This window comes from Hevea brasiliensis, chromosome 6, assembly GCF_030052815.1.
Source record: "Hevea brasiliensis isolate MT/VB/25A 57/8 chromosome 6, ASM3005281v1, whole genome shotgun sequence".
NCBI lineage: Eukaryota > Viridiplantae > Streptophyta > Magnoliopsida > Malpighiales > Euphorbiaceae > Hevea > Hevea brasiliensis.
Genome location: NC_079498.1, coordinates 98,767,775 through 98,790,299, shown reverse-complemented (window position 1 = coordinate 98,790,299; position 22,525 = coordinate 98,767,775). Strand labels below are relative to the sequence as shown.

The 22,525-nt window shown below is 33.6% G+C and overlaps 4 protein-coding genes across 5 annotated transcripts; 2 read left to right on the top strand and 2 right to left on the bottom strand.

Moving 5' to 3' along the window:
• Positions 1-769: 769 nt before the first annotated feature.
• LOC110672660 (heat shock cognate 70 kDa protein) lies at positions 770-3,299 on the bottom strand. The gene has a single exon (XM_021835487.2). The coding sequence runs from the start codon at positions 2,971-2,973 to the stop codon at positions 1,033-1,035; it is 1,941 nt and encodes a 646-aa protein (XP_021691179.2). The 5' UTR covers positions 2,974-3,299; the 3' UTR covers positions 770-1,032.
• Positions 3,300-4,334: 1,035 nt separating this feature from the next.
• Positions 4,335-6,738, top strand: LOC110672655 (heat shock 70 kDa protein 5). Its single transcript, XM_021835482.2, has one exon. The coding sequence runs from the start codon at positions 4,575-4,577 to the stop codon at positions 6,540-6,542; it is 1,968 nt and encodes a 655-aa protein (XP_021691174.2). The 5' UTR covers positions 4,335-4,574; the 3' UTR covers positions 6,543-6,738.
• Positions 6,739-9,890: 3,152 nt separating this feature from the next.
• On the top strand, positions 9,891-10,667 carry LOC110672658 (uncharacterized). Its single transcript, XM_021835484.2, has 2 exons — positions 9,891-10,195; positions 10,283-10,667. The coding sequence occupies exons 1-2, from the start codon at positions 10,069-10,071 to the stop codon at positions 10,531-10,533; spliced, it is 378 nt and encodes a 125-aa protein (XP_021691176.2). The 5' UTR covers positions 9,891-10,068; the 3' UTR covers positions 10,534-10,667.
• A 349-nt stretch (positions 10,668-11,016) lies between these two features.
• On the bottom strand, positions 11,017-15,196 carry LOC110672657 (shikimate O-hydroxycinnamoyltransferase). Of its 2 annotated transcripts, XM_021835483.2 has the most exons (3): positions 15,054-15,196; positions 14,405-14,889; positions 11,017-12,153 (listed from the first exon to the last, which is right to left on the bottom strand). In XM_021835483.2, exons 2-3 carry the CDS (start codon positions 14,810-14,812, stop codon positions 11,266-11,268), a joined length of 1,296 nt encoding a protein of 431 aa, XP_021691175.2. In that variant the 5' UTR covers positions 14,813-14,889; positions 15,054-15,196; the 3' UTR covers positions 11,017-11,265. The 2 variants fall into 2 exon arrangements, with proteins under 2 accessions (XP_021691175.2, XP_058004704.1); XM_058148721.1 differs by having other exon boundaries at positions 14,405-15,147.
• Between the last annotated feature and the right edge of the window lie 7,329 nt (positions 15,197-22,525).

Sequence of the window (22,525 nt, the reverse complement as noted above, 5' to 3'; positions counted from 1 at the left end):
AAGCAGTGCCAAAGCTGAAAAATCACCAAGCATAAAATATTCTGCAGTTAATACTTTTGCGACTGATACAAGCAGACAACAACAACTAAATCTTAAAAGCTCAAACTAGTTGAGATAATGAGATCAGTTATATGCATTCTTTTTCGCCATTCAGCTTTGTTTGAAATCAATTCCACATTAATATTCAAAAAATGTAAATCTCTTGTTACTACTTCTCTCCATAACACTTTAGGTCTCTCCTCCGTACTAGAGCACTTGATGCTACACGTTAAACATGACCAAACCATCTTAATTAACCCTCTCTCATATTCAAAATGAAACAATTACATGGTTTTTTGAGGAACATGAAGGTTTGACATACAATTGTACTCATGCACAACAAAGTTTGAGAAAATTGGCCAAAATGAAGAAAGAATTTTAGCACACTCAAAGGCATTCAAAATACAATTTCCAGTGATATTATTCTCTACCATTAGTGTCTTCTATCAAATATCATTCACAGGGCTTGGTTTTGTGATGCTAACATGGAGAAAAGGAAATTAGTTTGACCAGAGGAACATTCATAATTTTTGCTACTCCAGCGTATCAAGAAAAGATTCAATCACATAAACTATAGATAATTCACAACTGGAAGTAGATAACAATGAGGAAGAAGAAGAAGAAGAAGAGAACCTTATTTTGAAGCAGAAATTCGACAGCCATGAAATCAAATTCACTTCGTCCTTCATTTCGGCATACGTTTAGGGCAGTAAGAAGCAAGAGCTCAGGATTGAATTGAATGCATTGCTTGCCATCTTGCAAGGTTTATAAAAGCCCAATAATGGCCCAGCACGGCCCATATGATTAAGACAGAAAAATAAAAAAATAAAAAATAAAAATAACTATTAAATATTATTATTATTATTATTATTATTATTATTATTATTATTATTATGGCACCTAACAACTTAAACTGGAGAATTCATTCAAGTATGAACCAAAACAGAGGACCAAAGCAAAGCCTAAATACACGACAGTCTAAATTTCACGCATTCAATCCACTTCTTCAATCTTGGGTCCAGCACCTGAACCGCCGAAGCTGGTCTTTCCATAGTTTCCGTTCGGCATTTGGGCGCCACCCTGATACATCTTTGCAATAATTGGATTGCACAAGCCTTCTAGCTCCTTCAACTTGTCCTCAAACTCCTCCACCTCTGCTAATTGGTTCCTGTCCAACCACTCAATTGTCTCATCAATTGCTTTCTCAATTTTCTCCTTGTCTGCCTGAGCCAATTTTCCGGCGAACTTGTCATCCTTCACTGTATTTCTCATGTTATATGCGTAGTTCTCCAAGGAGTTCTTAGCCTCCACCTTCTTCTTCACCTCTTCATCCTCTGATTTGTACTTCTCTGCTTCTTGCACCATCCTTTCAATCTCTTCTTTGCTCAGCCGTCCTTTATCGTTAGTGATTGTGATCTTGTTCTTCACTCCGGCGGTCTTATCCTCTGCAGAGACATTCAAAATACCGTTGGCGTCAATGTCGAAACACACATTAATTTGAGGAACGCCCCTTGGAGCAGGTGGGATTCCGGTGAGCTCGAATTTGCCAAGAAGATTGTTGTCTTTGGTTTTAGCTCTTTCACCTTCATACACCTGAATAAGCACTCCTGGCTGGTTATCAGAGTATGTCGAGAAGATTTGCTCTTTCTTGGTAGGAATCGTTGTGTTCCTTGGAATCAAGACCGTCATTACACCACCAGCAGTCTCAATTCCGAGGCTGAGAGGAGTGACATCCAAGAGAAGCAAATCTTGAACCTTCTCATCCCCTTCACCACTAAGAATTGCGGCTTGGACAGCAGCTCCATATGCCACGGCCTCATCTGGGTTTATGCTCTTGCAGAGTTCTTTTCCATTGAAGAAATCCTGCAAAAGTTGCTGAACTTTGGGAATTCTGGTTGACCCACCCACGAGGACAACCTCATGAACTTGACTCTTATCAATCTTGGAGTCACGAAGACATTTCTCCACGGGTTCCATGCACTTTCTGAACAAATCCATGTTCAGTTCTTCAAATCTTGCTCTAGTGATCGTTGCATAGAAATCAATACCCTCATAAAGAGAATCAATCTCAATAGTTGTCTGTGAGGTTGAAGACAGAGTCCTCTTTGCCCTCTCACAGGCGGTTCTCAATCTTCTCAGGGCTCTGGCATTGGTACTAATATCCTTCTTGTGCTTCCTCTTGAACTCTGCAACAAAATGGTTAACAAGCCTATTATCAAAGTCCTCTCCTCCAAGGTGGGTGTCTCCAGCAGTAGCCTTCACTTCGAATATACCCTCCTCGATTGTCAGAAGAGAAACATCGAATGTTCCTCCACCAAGATCGAAAATTAGCACATTCTTCTCGCCTGATCTCGACCCCTTCTTGTCCAAACCGTAAGCAATGGCTGCAGCAGTAGGCTCATTGATAATTCTCAACACGTTTAGACCTGCAATAGCACCAGCATCCTTAGTGGCCTGTCTCTGCGAGTCATTGAAATAAGCAGGCACTGTGATCACCGCATTCTTCACCGTCTGACCCAGATAAGCCTCAGCAATCTCTTTCATCTTGGTTAAAACCATAGAAGAAATCTCCTCAGGCGCGAAATGTTTCTCTTCGCCTTTGTATTTCACCACGATCATAGGCTTGTCGCCAGGGCCAGAAATGACCTTGAAAGGCCAGTGCTTCATGTCGCTCTGGACAGAATGGTCAGAGAAGCGCCTACCAATGAGACGCTTAGCATCAAAGACGGTATTTTGAGGGTTCATGGCGACTTGGTTCTTGGCCGCATCACCTATTAACCGCTCAGTGTCGGTGAAGGCGACATAAGAAGGAGTAGTTCTGTTGCCCTGGTCATTGGCTATAATCTCAACACGATCGTTCTGCCACACGCCCACGCAGCTGTAGGTGGTGCCAAGATCGATGCCAATAGCTTTGCCTTCGGTCTTTGGCGCCATTGAAGAAAACGGTTAACTATAACAAGAAATCAAGAAACGAAAGAACTTGGCTATAAACAAGGAAAAAAAGCCAATTAAAGAATCAAGAACTCTTGATTAATTGGTATAAAAAGAGAAGATTTGTTTAGTTCGATTTCGAGCTGACTTTTGTGCTTCGGATTGTTCCAAGTCTAAGGGTGGTGAGTTGAAGGCAAGAGATATATAAAGGGTGTGAGGGTGCTATAGAGAATTTTCGAGAGGAGAGTAGAAAGAGAATGACGCCAGCCAGTCAATAAACCCCTGAAGCGCAGAAAGTGTAACTAGAGAGTTCTGGAGGAGTGGTGAGGTGGTTTCTTCTCTTTGGATTTTCACAAACACGTTGTTGTGTGGAGTCAGAACAGTTAAATGGTTGTGGCTTAGGTACCGCCCGCCCAGAATATTTGGGCCAATAATATAAACCGGCCCCGTATATTAACGATATATTAAATTAAATTAAAAAAAAATAAGCAAGAGATTTTTTTAGGAAAGAATTAGCAAGAGTTAAATTTTTACCTGACTCGATTTTAAATTATAATTTGCATTTAATGGTATTCTTTTTACACTTATTTTAATATTCATTTAAGATATAAAATAATATATAATAAAATTTATTTATTATATAATAAATTCATATATTTATAGAACAATTATATTTAAAAAAGAAAAAAGTCTAATCCCATGGTAGTGCAGTTGGGGAGATGATTTCATTACTTTTATAATAAATTTATGAATATGCCTTTAAATTATTTAATTGTAAATTTATGTTTAATTAAAGATATTTTAATTTCTTTTTTAAATCTACAAACATTTATAATAAAATATGTAAAATTATTGCATGCAAAAATAATTTTTTTTATTTTATATTTTGTTTTATTTATATTATAAAAAATAATTTATATATGAAAAATATTTTTTATGATATAAAAAATATTTTTTATAAAAATATTTTTAATTATTTAATTATAATTTTAAATTAATAATATTTATTTATTTATTTCATATTTATATAATTATTTTTAGAATATTAAAATCTAAGAAATAAAAAATAATTTTATTTTTTAAAAAATAAAAATTATTTTCTTTTAAAATGATTTATTTTTTATTAAAAAATATTTTTTATTAATTAATTTTTTTAATATTTTAAATATTAAAAAATTTAAAAAATATTTTTTATAAAATAAATGAAATTTAAATATTTTTAAAATTAATTAATATTATCTAATATCTTATTTTAAAAAATATTTATGAAAAAGATATATTAATTTATAAAATTATATAGTAAAATCCTTGTACAAGGATTTCCCTATACAGTAATATCTTCTTTTTATCATGTGAACGATGAGTAAAAGATTTTTCTTTGGAACTCTCTCCATTCTTCTTTGCCTAGTATCTTCTACCAGTGTCTGCAAGTCTTTAGCACTTTCTTCACCTGTTTACATCTCTTATATATCAAACCCACAACCCCCATTTCCATCCAAGACTGAAATCACAGCAAAAAATCCACATTCACACAGACAAATTAACCTTTCTCGGTATCAATCTCATCCTTTCTTGAGCTGTTTGTTTGAAACTTTCTTGCTTCAATGGCCTCAAAATCTGAAGGCAAGGCTATTGGCATTGATCTTGGTACCACCTACAGCTGCGTGGGCGTGTGGCAGATCGATCGTGTTGAGATCATTGCCAATGACCAGGGCAACAGAACCACTCCTTCTTATGTTGCCTTCACTGACACCGAGCGTCTTATTGGCGATGCGGCCAAGAACCAAGTCGCCATGAACCCTCAAAACACTGTTTTTGATGCCAAACGTCTCATTGGTAGGCGCTTCTCTGATCCTACTGTCCAAAGCGACATGAAACACTGGCCTTTCAAGGTCATTTCTGGCCCTGGTGACAAGCCTATGATCGTGGTGCAATATAAAGGTGAAGAGAAACAATTCGCGCCTGAAGAGATTTCTTCTATGGTTCTAACCAAGATGAAGGAGATTGCTGAGGCTTATCTGGGTCACACCGTGAAGAATGCTGTCATCACTGTTCCTGCTTATTTCAATGACTCGCAAAGGCAGGCCACCAAGGATGCTGGTGCTATTGCAGGGCTAAATGTCATGAGAATTATCAATGAGCCTACGGCTGCGGCCATTGCTTATGGTTTGGACAAGAAGGGGTCGAGGACTGGGGAGAAAAATGTGCTTATTTTCGATCTTGGTGGAGGAACTTTCGATGTTTCTCTTTTAACGATCGAGGAGGGTATATTCGAAGTGAAGGCTACTGCTGGTGATACCCACCTTGGAGGAGAGGACTTCGATAATAGGCTTGTTAACCATTTTGTTGCAGAGTTCAAGAGAAAACACAAGAAGGATATTAGTACCAACGCCAGAGCTTTGAGAAGGTTGAGGACTGCCTGCGAGAGGGCAAAGAGGACTCTGTCTTCCACCACACAGACGACTATCGAGATCGATTCCCTCTATGAAGGTATTGATTTCTATGCCACCATTACTAGAGCAAGATTCGAAGAACTCAACATGGATTTGTTTAGAAAGTGTATGGAACCTGTGGAGAAGTGTCTACGCGATGCAAAGATAGATAAAAGTCAAGTCCATGATATTGTTCTTGTTGGTGGGTCAACAAGAATTCCAAAAGTTCAGCAACTTTTGCTAGATTTCTTCAACGGAAAAGAACTCTGCAAGAGCATAAACCCCGACGAGGCTGTTGCGTATGGAGCTGCTGTCCAAGCTGCAATATTAACCGGTGAAGGAGATCAGAAAGTTCAAGATTTACTTCTTCTGGATGTCACTCCTCTTAGCCTTGGAATTGAGACCGCAGGTGGTGTCATGACGGTCTTGATTCCAAGGAACACAACAATTCCAGCCAAGAAAGAGCAAATTTTCTCAACGTATTCCGATAACCAGACCAGTGTGCTCATTCAAGTGTATGAAGGCGAAAGAGCTAGAACCAAGGACAACAATCTTCTCGGCACATTTGAGCTTAAGGGCATACCTCCGGCTCCAAGAGGTGTTCCCCAGATTAGTGTATGCTTCGATATTGATGCAAATGGTATATTGAATGTGTCTGCGGAGGATAAAACTGCAGGAGTGAAGAACAAGATTACAATCACCAATGACAAGGGAAGATTAAGCAAGGAAGAGATTGAGAGAATGGTGCAAGAAGCAGAGAAGTACAAGGCAGAGGATGAGGACGTGAAGAAGAAGGTGGAAGCCAAGAACAAGCTAGAGAATTACGCTTATAATATGAGAAATACGGTGAAGGATGAGAAAATTGCAGGTAAACTGAATCCAGCAGACAAGCAGAAGATTGAGAAGGCCATTGATGAGACAATTGAATGGCTTGACGGGAACCAACTGGCAGAGGTGGATGAATTTGAAGACAAATTGAAGGAATTAGAGGGCTTGTGCAATCCAATTATTTCAAAGATGTATCAAGGTGGTGGTGGTGAAGATGTGCCAATGGGCGGCGGTGCTCAGCCCGGAAGTGGGTATGGCCCTTCTAGCTCTAGTGGTTCTGGAGCAGGGCCAAAGATTGAAGAGGTGGATTGAGGCTTGAAAAAAATGGGGTTTGTTCTGTTCTCTGTTCTGTTTCAGCTTGTGGTTAAGCAAATTCCAAATAATGCTTGTAGTTCTGTAACCATAATAATGGTAATGCTTGTAGTTTAGGAATGTTGATGATAGAGATTACGATGTTTGTGATGTATGTTTTACTGTTTAATGAAATAAAAGGAGTTTTTTTTGAAAATTTTTTGTTCTTGATCTTTATCCTTATGAATCATTTTATATACCAACAATAAAATAACAGCTATTTATTAATAGTAATAGAGAGTTTAGTTTAAGTTTAATTTCTGGAAAACAACCCTAGTGTGATATCAATGCACACTTCAGCCAACAGGAATTGATGTATGACAAGATGGATTTGTACCTATACTGAAATTGTCCCTGCAAGATGAATGTTGAAGCCAAGATTGGCCCAAGGTCCCTCTTACGATCGGTTCAGTATTAAATTAAATTGAATTGATAAAATTAAAAATAAAAAATTTTAAAATTTAAATTAAATTTAATATTAAAAAAAATTAAATTAAATTAATAAATATCAATTTAATTTAATTTTAAAATTAATTAAATTAAATTTTATAAAATTTTATATTTTTAATATTAAATTTCAATAATAAATATATGAAAAATAAATTTAAAAATAAAAATAAAAAAATATTAAAGTTTTCTTGATATATATATATTAGTAATTTTAATTTAATTCGGTTCGATTTTTTTTATTTTTTATGAAAATAATTAAATCGAATTGATTAATTGAAATTATCAAAATTTATAAATCGAATTGAACTGATTAAATTTTAAAATTAAACCGATTAAATCGAATTAACTTGATTCAATTCAATTTTTCAATTTAAATCAAAATCTGCTCACCCCTAATCACACTCTCCAACTCAAAGGCTGGAGCTCATTGAACTAACCCAAGCCTGTTAACATGATGCTATATTGAAACAGAGTAAATATATATTAAAAAGGAAAAAGAGAAATGAAAATTGTTACGAGAGATTGATATTCAATCATTAAATTTATGATTTAATAATATTTTTATTAATTATATATACAATGTTTTACTGTCAATGTAACTAAACTTATAATAACATAATCAAATATTGTAATAAAATCGTTTTATATGCATTAATTTGATTAAATAAATTTATTAAATAAAAGTTATAATCAAATTTAAAAAGAAAAAAATCAAAAGATTTATATTCTTTTATGTTTAAGTATTAAATGATAATTATATTTTTTTGAGATATAATAATAATACTTTTTAAAATATAATAAACAATTTTAGATGAAGCATGCCCTTAATATATCATATCATATGCTATGTTAATAATTTGAGAGTTATATTTTGAGAATTTTAGTATATATTCTTTCAAGTTTGATTAAAATCAACAATGATTTCAAAAATTATGCATACAATTAAAGATTAAAAATACAAGCTATAATGACAAATTAAATTAAAATAAGAATAGTTAATTCACACTAAGAACCCTAAAATAAATTATCTTTTATTATGTAATAATTTAAATCATAAGATTTTATGTCTAAAAGAATGAGTTTGACACCACATCCAACCTCAATATCACCAAGAGTCTCAATTACTCCACCAAACCCTTCTAGCTCCAAACTCTTCCTACTCCATAGGGTCTATTAGGAGTCTCACGACTCTTTCCATCCACGTGTCAAAGTACTATGGGAATCATTGACTACTGTTTCCATACTTATCCTTGTCAAACAAAACTCTGATATCACTTATTAGGGATGGGAGAGTCTAAAGTGTTTGGAGAGAATTCCTTTTAATGAGTCTTATAAAGAACAAGCTTATGGGTTTAATACTGTATCTAACCCAAAACCTTAAAACAACGAATATAGATATCATTCCCATGTATACCACTCTCATTGACCTATCTCGCATGTTTCCAACAATATCTATTAATTAATAAATATAATAAAATTAATTTTTAAAATAAATTTACTAAAAAAATGACAAGTGACGCTCCATTAGAAATGCCAAGAATTAGGTCAATCATCATAGAAAACTCCTCATAAAACATAACCTTTGTGTAGGAAAGAAAAAGAAGCATCAGATCCTCTTTACACCTCTGCTCAGCAAGCACTAAAGTTGATTTTAAATTTGTCTAAGCATTTTGGTATTAATCTAATAGTGCCTTTATTCTAGCTGCCACCCATTTGAAGGATCTGTTCCCCTGTATTTTTTTCGAAGGCAGCTAATCAAATTATGCATTCCTTTCATACCCAAAATTTGGAGAAATATCTCTTCTCAAACAGTGAATTAGAAAAGTGAAATGAGCATTGAATAAGGAATTATGTATATGAAGGATCACCTTTCATACTGACAAACCCATCTCAATTTTTTGGAATTTTGTACTCGTTCTAAAATTCTTGCTTCCTTTCCCATGACTCACCAGCCAAACAAAACCTTTAACCAATTATCAAAGGTGGTAAGAGTAATCTAAAAGTTCATGATTGTGTCTTAAAAATTAAATCAACTTCGGACATGAGAAGGAAAATAGGAATGGCAACAAGCCGAGAGCAAGAATCACTCTCCTTGTCTCTCTTTGCCCCACAGGAAATTAGAGTCGGAGCAGAATTTTCCAAAGAGATTTTTCTTTTTCTTTTTTATTTTAATTTATTATTTTATAATGTAAATTTATTTATTAAAAGTTAAATTATAAATTAAAAATATAAGTTTTAAATATAATTTTAATAATATACATGTATTTTTATTAAAACTATAATATTTTAATATATAAAAATAATTTACTTTTTAAATTAAAAAAAATTATCAGGCTGTTACGAGAATTCGAGGCGTAAAAACCTTCTCCTTGTTCTCACCCCACACAATATTTGGATCCAAACGATAAGTAGGAAAAAAATTGATCGAGGACAAGTCGAATCCGTTTTGAGAAGAATTGCCAATTGCCAATTGCCATCCCTAGGAAAGAGAGAAATAACAAATTTAGACCAAAAAGAAACCAAAGGAAGAAACATAACTTTTGAATTGAACCATTGAAACACTTGATCTTGATATTTCTGTTTTAACAATTTAAGAAATTGAACTACCTGTTGTTGCTTGGCTTGTACAGATTCCAATGGAACTGTCTTCTTACTCTTGTCACACAATGAAATGAATAGACAAATGTGAATGGTAATCTGGGACAGCAAGCACTTGAAATGGGATGCTAAACTGATACCTTCAAAAGATTTTGCTCCTCTTTAACGCTACCACTTGGTCAGCATCCTCTTTTTTTCACATAATCTTGATGTATATAACAAGCTGTAATGATGGGCCATTCTTTCCTATTCTCTCACAAGTTTTACTTTTCTCTTTCCAAAAAATTCCTGAAATCTCCAGTGAAATCTATAACATCCGCTTACCCTGTGCCTATCAGAACAGGTCACCCCTATACTACAATAGCAACATCTCTCTCCCCCAGCCAAACTTCCATTTCTTGATTTTCTATTAAAGAAAATAAAAAAACCCATTGAGGAAATGAAGTTTACATTTCTTGCATGGTTCTTCATCTTCTTATGTGGTCATACCACATCAAACATGGCTTTTGAAGGCAAACCCACATCAAAACAGGAAGATTTCACTCTCTCAGAACCTGGTAAATATGGTAGGGACTCCACTTGTCTTTATTCAAGCCTTTCTCATTTTAAATAGGCCAAGGTTTAATGTTGCACTAAAATTTTCTACCCTGCAGGTCTAAATGACACTGGGAAATTGAATGAAGAAGATGAAAGAAAGGAATACAAGGGAAACCATGAACTTTTCCCCTCAATCAAGGGACAGAAAGGGAAGGGAGCTTATGGGGGTGCAAATATTGTTCACCGCCCACGCCCTGGTGAAAAAAATGCAGCAATATTAACAGTAAAGCCTTCCTTCTTTGTGTCAGCCACCATGTTGTATGTGAGTTGGGCTTTGGTTCTCACGTCTCTCCCCATTCTAAGTTAAATTAGGCGCGAGGTCGATGCTAAACTCTGAGTTCTCTCTTGGTGCCTAATGGCAGAGTTTGGTGTAGCTCTTGGCAAGCATATGCTTGAACTACTTGAGCATTTTGATATTGTTAATGTCAATCATTTTTGTGGTTAGTACTTGGGTGAGTTTTACTAGCCAACAATACGTTGGTTCAGCAGTTGGAGACTTAAAGCACTCTTAAATATTGAAAGTTTGATTGGCCTCTCAAACATAGGTGTGATGGGATTCCTCCATGTGTGTGTGGATGTGATGGAAGCAATGATCTACTTGCTTCCCATTTTCATATATAAAAAAACGCAAGTGTTATCAGATGTGGGCCATTTTTTTTAATTTTTTGAAATTTTATTGTTTCACTCAGTAACTTAAAATAGTGAGTGTTGGTTTTGTAAAGGGATATGTTAAAGAGTTGCTTTCTCCAGCTATTATCTGTACAAACCACAGTAGCATTGGCACTTGAAATTGGGACAAAATTCAACCATATTAATTTTTAATTTTCTTCCAAAAAGTTAACATTTGTTCACAGGTGACAGATGTACAACACGAGCCCTCTCGAAGGGACATTTTCCCTGTAAATCCCTTCTTGCATTAACCATGCGTAGAGAACTAAAGATAACAAAGCCACTAAGGAAATAAAAGAAAGGAGCAAAAAAATTTCTGGTACCATGTGAAACTGCCTTGGCTTTGATTTATTGCCAGCGGCTCAATTTCTTAAATTTCATAGATGAACTTCTCAAAGAGTTTCATATGTTCTGATTGCAATGCAATGGCTACTGATAAGCTCCCATCATTTGTTGGGCTGGGCAAGATGAAGGAAAGACCCTCGTAAGGAATCCCACCAGGCCCCATAAATATGGGTCTGCCCCATCCAAAATCAGCATCATGGATGGGCAGCCTAACCCAGCTGGTAATCCCAAGATTTGGGCACTTAAATGTATGGGCTCCACGAACAAGAGCTGATAAATCAGGCTGAAGCTCCAGGTAATCAAGGGCTGACCTTAAGTAATCGTTGTCCATACGAACCAATGCATCATGAATCCGGCCTGCAGCATACCAGGTTGGCTTTGATTGCAGATCACCTGCTGCTGCAATTGGTGTTGCTGTAAAGATCACATTGCCAAAGTAACCAGGTGGAAGTGGGGGGCGTAATCTGGACCGTCCATCGGTTGCAATGTATAATTTGGATTCTTGATCATCTGCAAGTCCACGAGCCCTGCAAGCTGATCTCCATACATGACCTGCTAACATCTCATAGGAGCTGTAACTTATAGTGTTTCCATCTTCCTTTGCCTTGGCTTTGAGTGTGGTAAGCTGATCCCTTGTCAACTTGAAAATGGAGACTGTTGTACCATCTGGTTTCAAGTTTTCTGCAGGAACCTTCATGGCTGGAGGAGGCTGGTACTCAATGTGGTGGAATGCAGGCTGAGGTGGGTCTCTGGCACGGAGTAGGGTGCGGTCAATGAATGGGGGAATGGTAATGTCAAGACCACGAGCTATATCTGACCATGCATTCACGAAGTGAAGACCGGAAAATCCATCAGCCGCATGGTGTTGCATACCAACTCCAAGTGAAACTCCACCACATTTGAAGTACGTCAACTGCAGAGAATGAGAATCAAATCAAAAGCATGCTTAATAACCATATAAATACGATAGTTATTCAAATTTTACTAGAACTTTCTTTTAAGGATTTTACTTGAGTGCCCCTAATGCAACAACCTTTCGCTGCTGATTTATTGTTTTAGAAGTAAAAAAGGAGCAGAACAGCATTAATGGATATGAGGAAAGAAACATGCTGTGTAAAGCATCCCAAGTTGAACCTTCCTTTAGTTAATGAAAGTCAACTGACAATCGATGGTTCTGTACTGTATGGGACATTTCTTTATTGATCGCCGAAAGGCAAAACAACTAAACGTGCTAAGTTATTATGCTTAATTAGTAGATACTTATACATGTTCCATTCTTAATCTTTCAATAAATATGTGCTAATATTCTCCCATCCCTTAACCAACTGAAGAAATCCATAGAGTCTACGCTCTCTGTTCTTAAATTAGCTAAGTTCATAGATCACTAAATATCAATAGCCTCAGCTGCTCAAGCATAGCCAGACTAAGCCAAAGCCAAATATATGTCATCAAAGTGATTCCAACAACTCAAGTTTTAAGCCAACAGATTCTACAATCATGTCTTTCCACAAGCAAATTATGAAACTACAGCAGTCAATAGTAGAACGCAATCTCTCTAAGCATAATTATCTTTCTGAACTCACTCATGCTTCAAACATTTTTGCAATAAAAGGTTACAAACAGCAGGGAATGTGGGATCTATGTATCTGATGGTTGAGTTATACCATACATATTGTTTGATAACATTCATGCACGCTTAAACTGATCAATCCAAAATATAAATTATGATGGCTACAAAATAGTAAGTAATTAAAAATATAACGTCAATTATTAGTATTATAACTAATTTTATAATGATTTATTATATATATAAATCAATTAATATCAACCTAATAGTATACACACATTTAAAGTAATTTATGTGATTTAAAGGTCACCTAATTTTTATGAGAAGATGCAATGGCTCCTATCAGAACAAATATATATGGTCTAAAGATATCTTTTTTTTTTCCCTGAATGGACTAAAGATATCTGCTGCCCTACAATATGAGTGAAAGTTATCTTTCATCCCTGTCAATTACCTTCAAATTGAATGCTAAAATAACCCTTCAACAACTGTTGCAGTGACGCTTTAATTGGAAAACAGATTACTTTAGTATCTAAGCAAAGCTTACTTGTGGTTGGGAAGCCAGCTGCACAACTATAATTAAAAGACCCACCAATATACATGACCCTACTTGATTTAATGTCACAAGTCACAACCAATAAATTTTATGATGTTGAGCACTAGTGCAATTTTGGTCAGAGCCATATTTTGTAAACCATATCAGCTGGTCCAACCGAACCGACCGGAAATTGGCAAATAATTCACTCTAATTGATGAAAAATTTTAGCAAGACTTAGTTTATTATGAATTTAAAATATAAATATATAAAATTTATTAATTTTATTTATAGATCTCGCTATATATTGTATCTTGAATTCACGATAAATCAAATTTAAATAAGAATTTTTTCTAATTCATAATCATATATTGATTTTATTTAAGAGAAAAAAATTATGAGACCTTTATTTTTTTAGAATAACTTTTTTTATTTTGAAAACAATTTTTCTAAAATTTTTAAAAATAAAATCATATTTATGATATCATGACAACGTCACATTTATCGGGGCAGACAATCTAACAAAAACCCGGGACCCCATTTTTAAAAACTATACCAGAAAAATGCCCAAAATAACAAATCCAAGCAATTGACCCATTTGGACATCTACGAAGAACAAGACGTTTAAGCTTGTACAATGCAATCGGAAACTACACACGGAAAATGCTATGTATAAATGTAGAAAATTGAATAGAAATGTAAATAGAGCTTTTATGTTATTTTTTAATTGAGGGAATTCTCAATTAGAAAAATTAACCCAGAAAAATTCATGGAGTTGCTGAGTACTTATGGAGGATTTGGCTTTTGCCGTGGATACTCTGCATAGTTTCATGAGAAAGAAGCTTAAAAAATTCTTATCCATTCGTTCATTGGTGAGAGGGCTTAGTCATGTAATATAGTTTGGAATAATAATAGTAAAATATGGCATGTTCATAAACATAGCCTGTGTAGAGGTGAAATATTATTGTTTATTTTGTCTCTTTTTGCACAGATCAGCCTTAGATTTAGATAGTGTTTCAATGTATAAAAATAATTTAATTAATTGATTTGATCAGCACATACCTGCAAAACTAAGAGAGGATAGGTAGATATCCCGCCGGAGTAATCCACGGTTGGAATAAGCTTCTTGAGCTCCAAAGTTGGAGCGAAATCGCCGAAGTCATCGATGACAGAGCTTGTCTCCGCCACGACAAATAACACGCCCTCGGCATTGCAATCAATCTCAATACGACCATCCTCGTCTCTCCGCAACCGTCCGGCCATCGGATAGAAAGGCACGAGGGCCTTACTGAGAGCCTCCTTGACCACATTTGGATCGAAGAAGTTGGGAGCACCAGTAGGTCTGTAGAAGTAGACGCTTGGGGTGTGGAATCTCGGCACTACGAGGTCGACGTTCGCGTTCCACAATCCCAACCGTGGCGTCTTCTCCGCCGGCTGCACCAGCGTTGACTCCTTCGCGTTGATAATCATTGTTGCGGTTGGTGAGTGCTAACTGCTAACTTACGACGATCTGTGGTGGGTCCAAGTATCTCACACGCACAATTTGACTGCAGTTTGTTTGGATACAAACAAATTAGTGAACGGAAACCTTTCCTTTCCTTTCCTTTCCTTTTACTTTTCTTCCCGATAAGTTAAAATTAAGATAACCTGAAAACTGCAATGGATTTGAAGGAAAGAACAAGAACAGAAAGGAAGAAGATAAATGAATTACCTGTGAAGTGCAAGGACGTGTTTGGTACGGAATGGGAAATTGGATGGAGGAGAAGAGGTTTTGATGAAAAACTTGGAAATGGAATTGGTGAGAAGGGGTTGCGAAGCAACTTATAAACAAGAAAATGTGACATGTACATGTATGATCGGTCGCTCACCTACCGCGCCTACTAATATTGACCAATTGTCAGCTGCCACGTTTGCTTTCCTCTCTCGTAGACTGGACCCCCTCCAATTGTTTTTAGGAGGGGAGAGAGTGTGTTGACAAAATTTGGTGAGCCAGTCCGTCCGTGCAAACTTTTTTCCAAAACTTGGTATTTGCTTTATATTAATTTTAAAATTTTAATCATAAATGTTTAAAACCAATCAAGTTAATTTAAATAGTTTTAAATATTTAATATTAATAATTTTTAATATTCATAATTTCTAATTTAAAAAAATTCATAATTTTTTCTTTCATCCTTATTTTTTATTTTGTCATAATATTTTTTATATAATAACATCTTATAATTTTTGACAATGAAATCATTTTAAAAAGGGAAGGCTTAAAATTATCATAATATTATATATTTTAATAATTTTAAATTTTAATAATACAAAAACCGCTTAAAAAATTAATTATGTCATCTATGCCATGTGCTTCTCTAATATAATATTTTAATTTTGATTATTGATTACGGCCCGTCTCTCAAATATTTTACCATAATCAATTTTCATAATTTATTATTATATATTCAATATTTACATTAAATAATTAATCATTATCACTAGGGGTGAGTATTTAGTTAATCGAATCGAATTAAATTTTTAACTAGAATTGTTAACTAATTCTAAAAATATTAATCGAAGCAAATTAAAATTAAAATAAAATTAAAATTAATCTAAATAAAAAATATTCGATCGATTATCAGTTATAATCAAATTAACTATGTGTATATATATATATATATATATATATATATATATATATATATATATATATATATATATATATATATATATTAATTATTTAATAAAATATTAATAAAAATATTTATAATCCTTTTTATTTATTAAAAATAATAAATATCATTTAATATTAATAAAATAATAAATATAATTAAATATTATTATAAAATCATATAAATAATAATTTATAACAAATATAAATAAAATTATAATTAATATATTAATTAATAAAAATTCAATTATTTCGATTAGTTCTGTCACACCCTACTCCTCCGTAAGGCATAACATGATCCCGTAGTACACTTAATGAATTACCGTACTTCGCCTACCGGTAATCCATTAAATATACTACAAGAGATTTTAAAACAATTTTTATAGTGGTGGAATGTTTAATATTTATTAAAAAGCCTTTATTTGAAATTTTGGTCATGGATCAAATCCTTGATTAAAATCTAATGTTACAAAAAAAATTTTAAATTTCGGCAAAGTGCCAGCTGTATTTTAAGAAAACAGTTCTTCAAATCTGAAAGGAAAAACACTTCCAATATGTTTTCTCAACCACAACTCCAATACAAATCATTTTCATATCCCAATTCAACACAATCAACTCAATTTAATTTTCAAGCCATGCATGGGTTTCAAAACTCAAGAGGAAATTTGAATATCATACTCATTAGGATAATAAAATTACTACTATAAAAATATGCAAGTAAAGAAATTCTCAAATTAAGATACAATAATTTGATTTCATTACATACCAAAATAATATTACAAGAGTTTTTGTATAACTGCTCAAATAATTTATATACATATAATTACATGCATATATCCAAATCTAATGTACAAGGGTATACCTCTAATATATCCGAAACTAATCCCAATGAGTCTTCAAGGCGCAGCTGCCGGAAATCTCACTCAGTTGCTTTATTTTTACTTTCACCTGCGACAGCATACAAAGCTATCGCTGAGTGGTGAACTCAGTGGTGCACAACTATAATTTAAAATGTAATACAATATCCATTGACAAAGTTTATAGCAAATAATTTAGAAATCTTGAAATTTATCAAAATTCCAAAAAATCAAAATATTCATTGTCAATATTATAAATCATTTGTTCAAATGACCTTGATCAATAAATTTAATTTATCAAATCACAACTAAACATTTAAAGTAATTCCAACAATTTATGAAAATAAATCTTAATTTCAATAATATCAATTATGCACAATTCTCATTTAAATTCAAAATTCATTACTATTCAAAAACTATTCTTTATCTCACTAACTATGCAAAACTAATCCGTAAGGGCTATCTTCGGGGCAATTCTAACTCCCTATGGTCGGAGAGGTCGAATCATCGTGCACAGTACACACCACAATAATGCAACTTCCGAAAGAGCCAATGAAAAACTTAGATCTAACCTCTAATAAGAGCAGAATCTAAGCCTGTGCACATATCATAGTATTCAAAACAAAACAAAGCTAACTCCATGGTCTCCTCAACAAATGAGAGAGACGGGTAATAACCTAGTCAAGCATCTATAGTGAGATATAAAATAATATCATAAATCTCTTTGTCCTTTTTGTGAGCATAAATCACAACGCAATTCAATTCAGTGTCAATTCCAATATTCAATAATTTTTATGCTCATCACAATTCAAAACAAATTTTATCCCTTTCCCATGTCAAGTATGTTTCAATCAAATTTTTCCAAAGCTAATTTTATTCAATTCATGACAAAATAAAATCATAACTAATTTTATTTTCCAAAACTAAACTCATTCATACTATAACACGTTTCAATAATTGTTGAGATAAATTCAATATTTGATAAACATAATACAATAAGAAATAAAATCATTTAGTCAAAAGACATATGGAAAAACATAACCAATAAAAACACTAGTTGTGCACAAACCTCTTTGTTGACTAGTTTACTCCAAAATTTGGTTTTTCTTTGAAGATTCATTTTTACTATCTTTTTCAACTGAAACACATAGTTTACAGTGTTTTAGTGCCATATCTCATAATAATCCATTAATTTATTTCATGCCTACTTAGTTGTAGCCTTAAATTTGCTTAAATTGGTATCCATTGAATTTTGCATTTTGAATCACTATTCATTGCACTATTCAAGTCAAAATATTGACTTTTTCCTACTAAATAGGTTTATTAATTCTAATTGCACTCACATACCATATTTTGAGTCATGTTTTTATTGGCATTGATTGTCAAATTCAATTCAAAGTCTATTAGGATTAAATCTCAAAATTTTAGTTTTGGGTTACTTGTTTGTACTGTTCCATTGATCTGCCTACAATGGGAATTTTGTTACACCCTACCCCTCTGTAAGGCATAACATGATCCCGTAGTATATCTAATGAATTACCAACTCCGTCTACTGATAACCCATTAAATACACTACAAGGGATTTTAAAACTTTTCTTACCTTTTTTTTTTATATATATATATACAGTGGTGAGCACTTTTTACAGGTGTTAAAAACCTTTTTGAACTGAAGTGAAACAGCTAACTCATTTGGACTATTAGTAATTTCTGTAAAAATTTTGGCGGAGTGCCATCTATATTTTGGATAAAACAGTTCTTCAGAAAACCTGTAAAAAGCACTTCAATATTTTCCTCAATCTCAAACTCCAACAAAATTCAACACAATATTTTTCTCAACTCAAATCCACAACAATTTTTCAGTATTTTCAAAGGATGAGATAAAAGAAATATAATATAAATTTTACAAGTCAAAATAACTCATAATTTACTTTATAACTTCAATGTACAATTTTAATTTACAACTGCTCAAATAATTTACATACATATTATTACATGCATACATCAGACCTATGTACATGGGTATACCTATAATATACCTGGAGCTGATCTGAAAGTGTCTTCAAAGAAACTTACTCACTGCTCTATGCTCTTCTTACCTGCGACAGCATACAAAGCTATCGCTGAGTGGTAAACTCAGTAGTGCACAAATATAATTTAAAACATAGTACAATATACATTGACAAAATTTACAGTAAATAATTTGGGAATCTGAATACTCATCAAATTCTAAAACTCAAAATATTAATTGCTAATAATGTGAATCATTTGTATAAAATGACTTTGATCACGAAATTCAATTTATCAAATCATAACTAACCATTTAGGTAATTCCAACAAAATCAATTATACATAAATCATAATTGAAATCACAATTCTTTACCATTCAAAAACATTCTGTGTCTCAAAAACCATGCTGTATCTCAAAAACCATGCTGTATCTCAAAAATCATTCTTTATCTCAAAAGCCATTCTTTATCTCACTAACTATGCAAGACTAATCCGAAAGGGCCATATTTGATGTGATTCTAACTCCCTATGGTCGGGGAGGTCGAATCGGATTCTAACTCCCTATGGTCGGGGAGGTCGAATCATCGTGCACAGTACCATCACAATAATGAATCTTTCGCAAGGGCCATAACGATAAAATAAACTTAGATCTAACCTCAAATCAGAGGAAAATCTAAGCCTGTGCACGTACCATGGTAATCAAAACACAACTAACTCCATTGTCTTCTCAACAAATGAGAGAGACGGGTAATAACCTAGTCAAGCATCTATAGTGAGATATAAAATAATATCACAATCCTTTTAGTGAGCATAAATCATAATATAACTCGATTCAAATTCAATTCCAATATCCAATAATTTTTATGCTCATCACAATTTAAATCATAAATTTGCATTTTCCATGAAAATTACCATCACAATTCAAAACATGTTCTATCACAATTTTCCAAAACATAATTTATTCAATCTATAACAATGCTTAATACTTGTGGAAATACCATTTCACAAAGCTAAATTCATACATACTATAACAATTTTCAATAATCATTGAATTAAATCTAATGCTTGTTAAACATAATACATAAGAAAATATGTCATTTAATCATATGAAATATTCAAAACAAAATCAGTTAAAAACTAGTTGTGCACAAACCTCTGATAACTGTCTCCTGGTCTTGACTCAGTGTTTCCTTCCCTTTTCCTGAGTCTTTGCTAAATGAGAAACACAATTTGAAGTGTTTCAGTACTAAATTAAACTGTCTCTAACGATAATGCTTGATAAGTAATTCACTGAATGCTATTATTTGCTTAATCAATCTAATATGTCGACCCTCGATGCATTCTAGGTAAATTTGGTTTTAATGTTACTAACATGTCACATTCGATAGTCTTTTAGGGTTGGTACATGTTACCAAGTTCATTTCCGTGTATACTGCATTTTCTTGCAATTTGCTGGATTTCGGGATACTAGTTTGACCTAGCCAGACGACTTAATTTCCTCAGTTTTCGGGTTTCGGTCTAAACTATAAACTTGTAGATCTATGTCTTATGGAATGCGGGGCAAAATTTCAGGTCATTCTGAGTTATGTAGACCAAGTTATGGTCATTTTACTATTGCTGGTCAAATTGCACTAAAATTGGTCATTTTAGGTCATTTTAGGTCAATTTTGGTTCGGCCAGTTTTTGGACCCGAACTTGTGCAAGCTGTTTGACTTGCTTATGGTCATTTCTGGGCTTTGGTGTCTTCATAAGACTTGTAGATATGGGTCTTAACTATTCATGGTCAAAATTTCAGGTTAATTGGACCTGTTTTGAGTGAGTTATGGCCTAAACACTAACTGCTGCCCAAATGGTCAATTTTTAGGCCTTATTTGCACTTAATACGGATTTGGTCATTTTTCAAGCTATCTTGCAAGCAGAATTTTGGCAAGCTTTCTTCATGAAAGTTGGCACATTTTGTGCCTAGTTTCACCTCCAATTGGTCTCATACCAATTGGAGCCACACACTTAAAGTTCTAGGCCCAAAACACAAACTGCCTTATTGCATTTCTTGCATACACATCAAGGATCATTTTTAACACCTACCAAACTCAACATTCAAGCCAATTCTGGTTGTACCATGACCTAAACATAATTCACAACATTTTATAGGTCATTTTGGCTGCTTACAATTGCATTCAATGTGCACCAATAAGTGCAGAATTTTTCAAACCCAATTTACAACAATTCAATCACCAATTCATGCTCATTTACATGTCCAACTTCACACCACCATACATACATTCAAACTGCCATAACAACCAACACATTTTAACATCATTATTCCATAAACCAAGCATGAATTCCAGCATTCTTCAAGAGTTAACAAACTGCCACAATGGTACCTTTACATTTCATTAATTTCCAAGCTTCAAATTTCAATTCACATTTACATACACTAAGTATACATCACCCAAACAATTTCCTACACATTATACATTTAATCAATCATTTAATTCACCATTAACAAGCAAAAAAATAAACTGCCTTCAAGGTTTTCCATGGCTGCCAAAAATTATACACATCAATAACCCATTAAAATCTTCCAATTTCTTCACCATTCAACTCATTTCAACCTTAGTATAAAGTTTAATCAAGTGAGGTAAGGAAAACTAGCACTAACCTTTTGTGGAGCTTGATCAAAACTCACTAATCTTGCTTCCTTTTGCTACCCAAATACTACCCAAGCTATGTAGAGTAACTTTAATGAAGAACAAGTGAAGAAATTATGGCTTGAAATGGAGGATTGGAGTTCATGCATGGTGGGTGGCCATGGAGTCTTAAGGAGAGAAAATCAATTTCTGCAATGTTGCTTGGAATGAAGAAATGAGGTGGTTTTGGTAATGAAATATGTCCACTTAATGAGTTTAAATAATCCATAGTGCTCCACTAACATAATTAACATTTAAATAATCTAAATTTTTAATTATTCCACATTTTACCCTTAATTCCTCTTAATTACTCCACACATTTGACTTCAATTTTTTTTTTGCATTTTTAAATTTTTAACACTACTAATTATTTATGGATATTTAGGTCAAAAGTCAACTCGGGGTATGAATTGACCAAAATGCCCTTATTCGGTTTGTATTTCAAAATTTTTAGTGTTACCGAATAAATTCTTGACCCGTCGATTTCTAAATTTTCATTTTTATTTATATTGACTTACTATTTTTTTTTGACATTTTCCAAGTGTAATATTATTTATTTTTAATGGACATTTAGGTCAAAAGACAACTTGGGGTGTCAAATGACCACAATGCCCCTGTTCACATTGTATTCCCGATTTTTCGGTAACACCGGGTTTTGTCCGTTTTTCGATTTCCCACTTTTCCTTGTACTAATTATTTAATTTTTATTTAATATTTCTAATGATATTTATACTTCAATGGGGGTCTATTTAAGTCCTAAAAATATTTTTCAGGGTTTCCCGCGGTCCAGGGCTAGTCAACGGTCCACGCCGTGACTTCCCGGTGCTGTCACCCATCGCTAGGGTTCTCGGCTCGCTTAACTTGGTTGCATTTCTTTGCTATTATTTTTCTTTTATTTTTCTTGCATTTTCTTTTCTTGTATTTCATTATTTTATGTCTCCTCACTCATATTGAAGTGTAGTCCTAGGCATCCTAGCTG

Bases quoted from the DNA above. Each gene is read 5' to 3' on its own strand.
- LOC110672657 (XM_021835483.2), bottom strand. From the start codon at position 14,812: ATGATTATCAACGCGAAGGAGTCAACGCTGGTGCAGCCGGCGGAGAAG. The intron at 12,154-14,404 runs GTATGTGCTGAT...CATTCTCTGCAG, and splicing joins ATCCTCTCTTAGTTTTGCAG to TTGACGTACTTCAAATGTGG.
- LOC110672655 (XM_021835482.2), top strand. From the start codon at position 4,575: ATGGCCTCAAAATCTGAAGGCAAGGCTATTGGCATTGATCTTGGTACC.
- LOC110672658 (XM_021835484.2), top strand. From the start codon at position 10,069: ATGAAGTTTACATTTCTTGCATGGTTCTTCATCTTCTTATGTGGTCAT. The intron at 10,196-10,282 runs GTAGGGACTCCA...TCTACCCTGCAG, and splicing joins CTCAGAACCTGGTAAATATG to GTCTAAATGACACTGGGAAA.
- LOC110672660 (XM_021835487.2), bottom strand. From the start codon at position 2,973: ATGGCGCCAAAGACCGAAGGCAAAGCTATTGGCATCGATCTTGGCACC.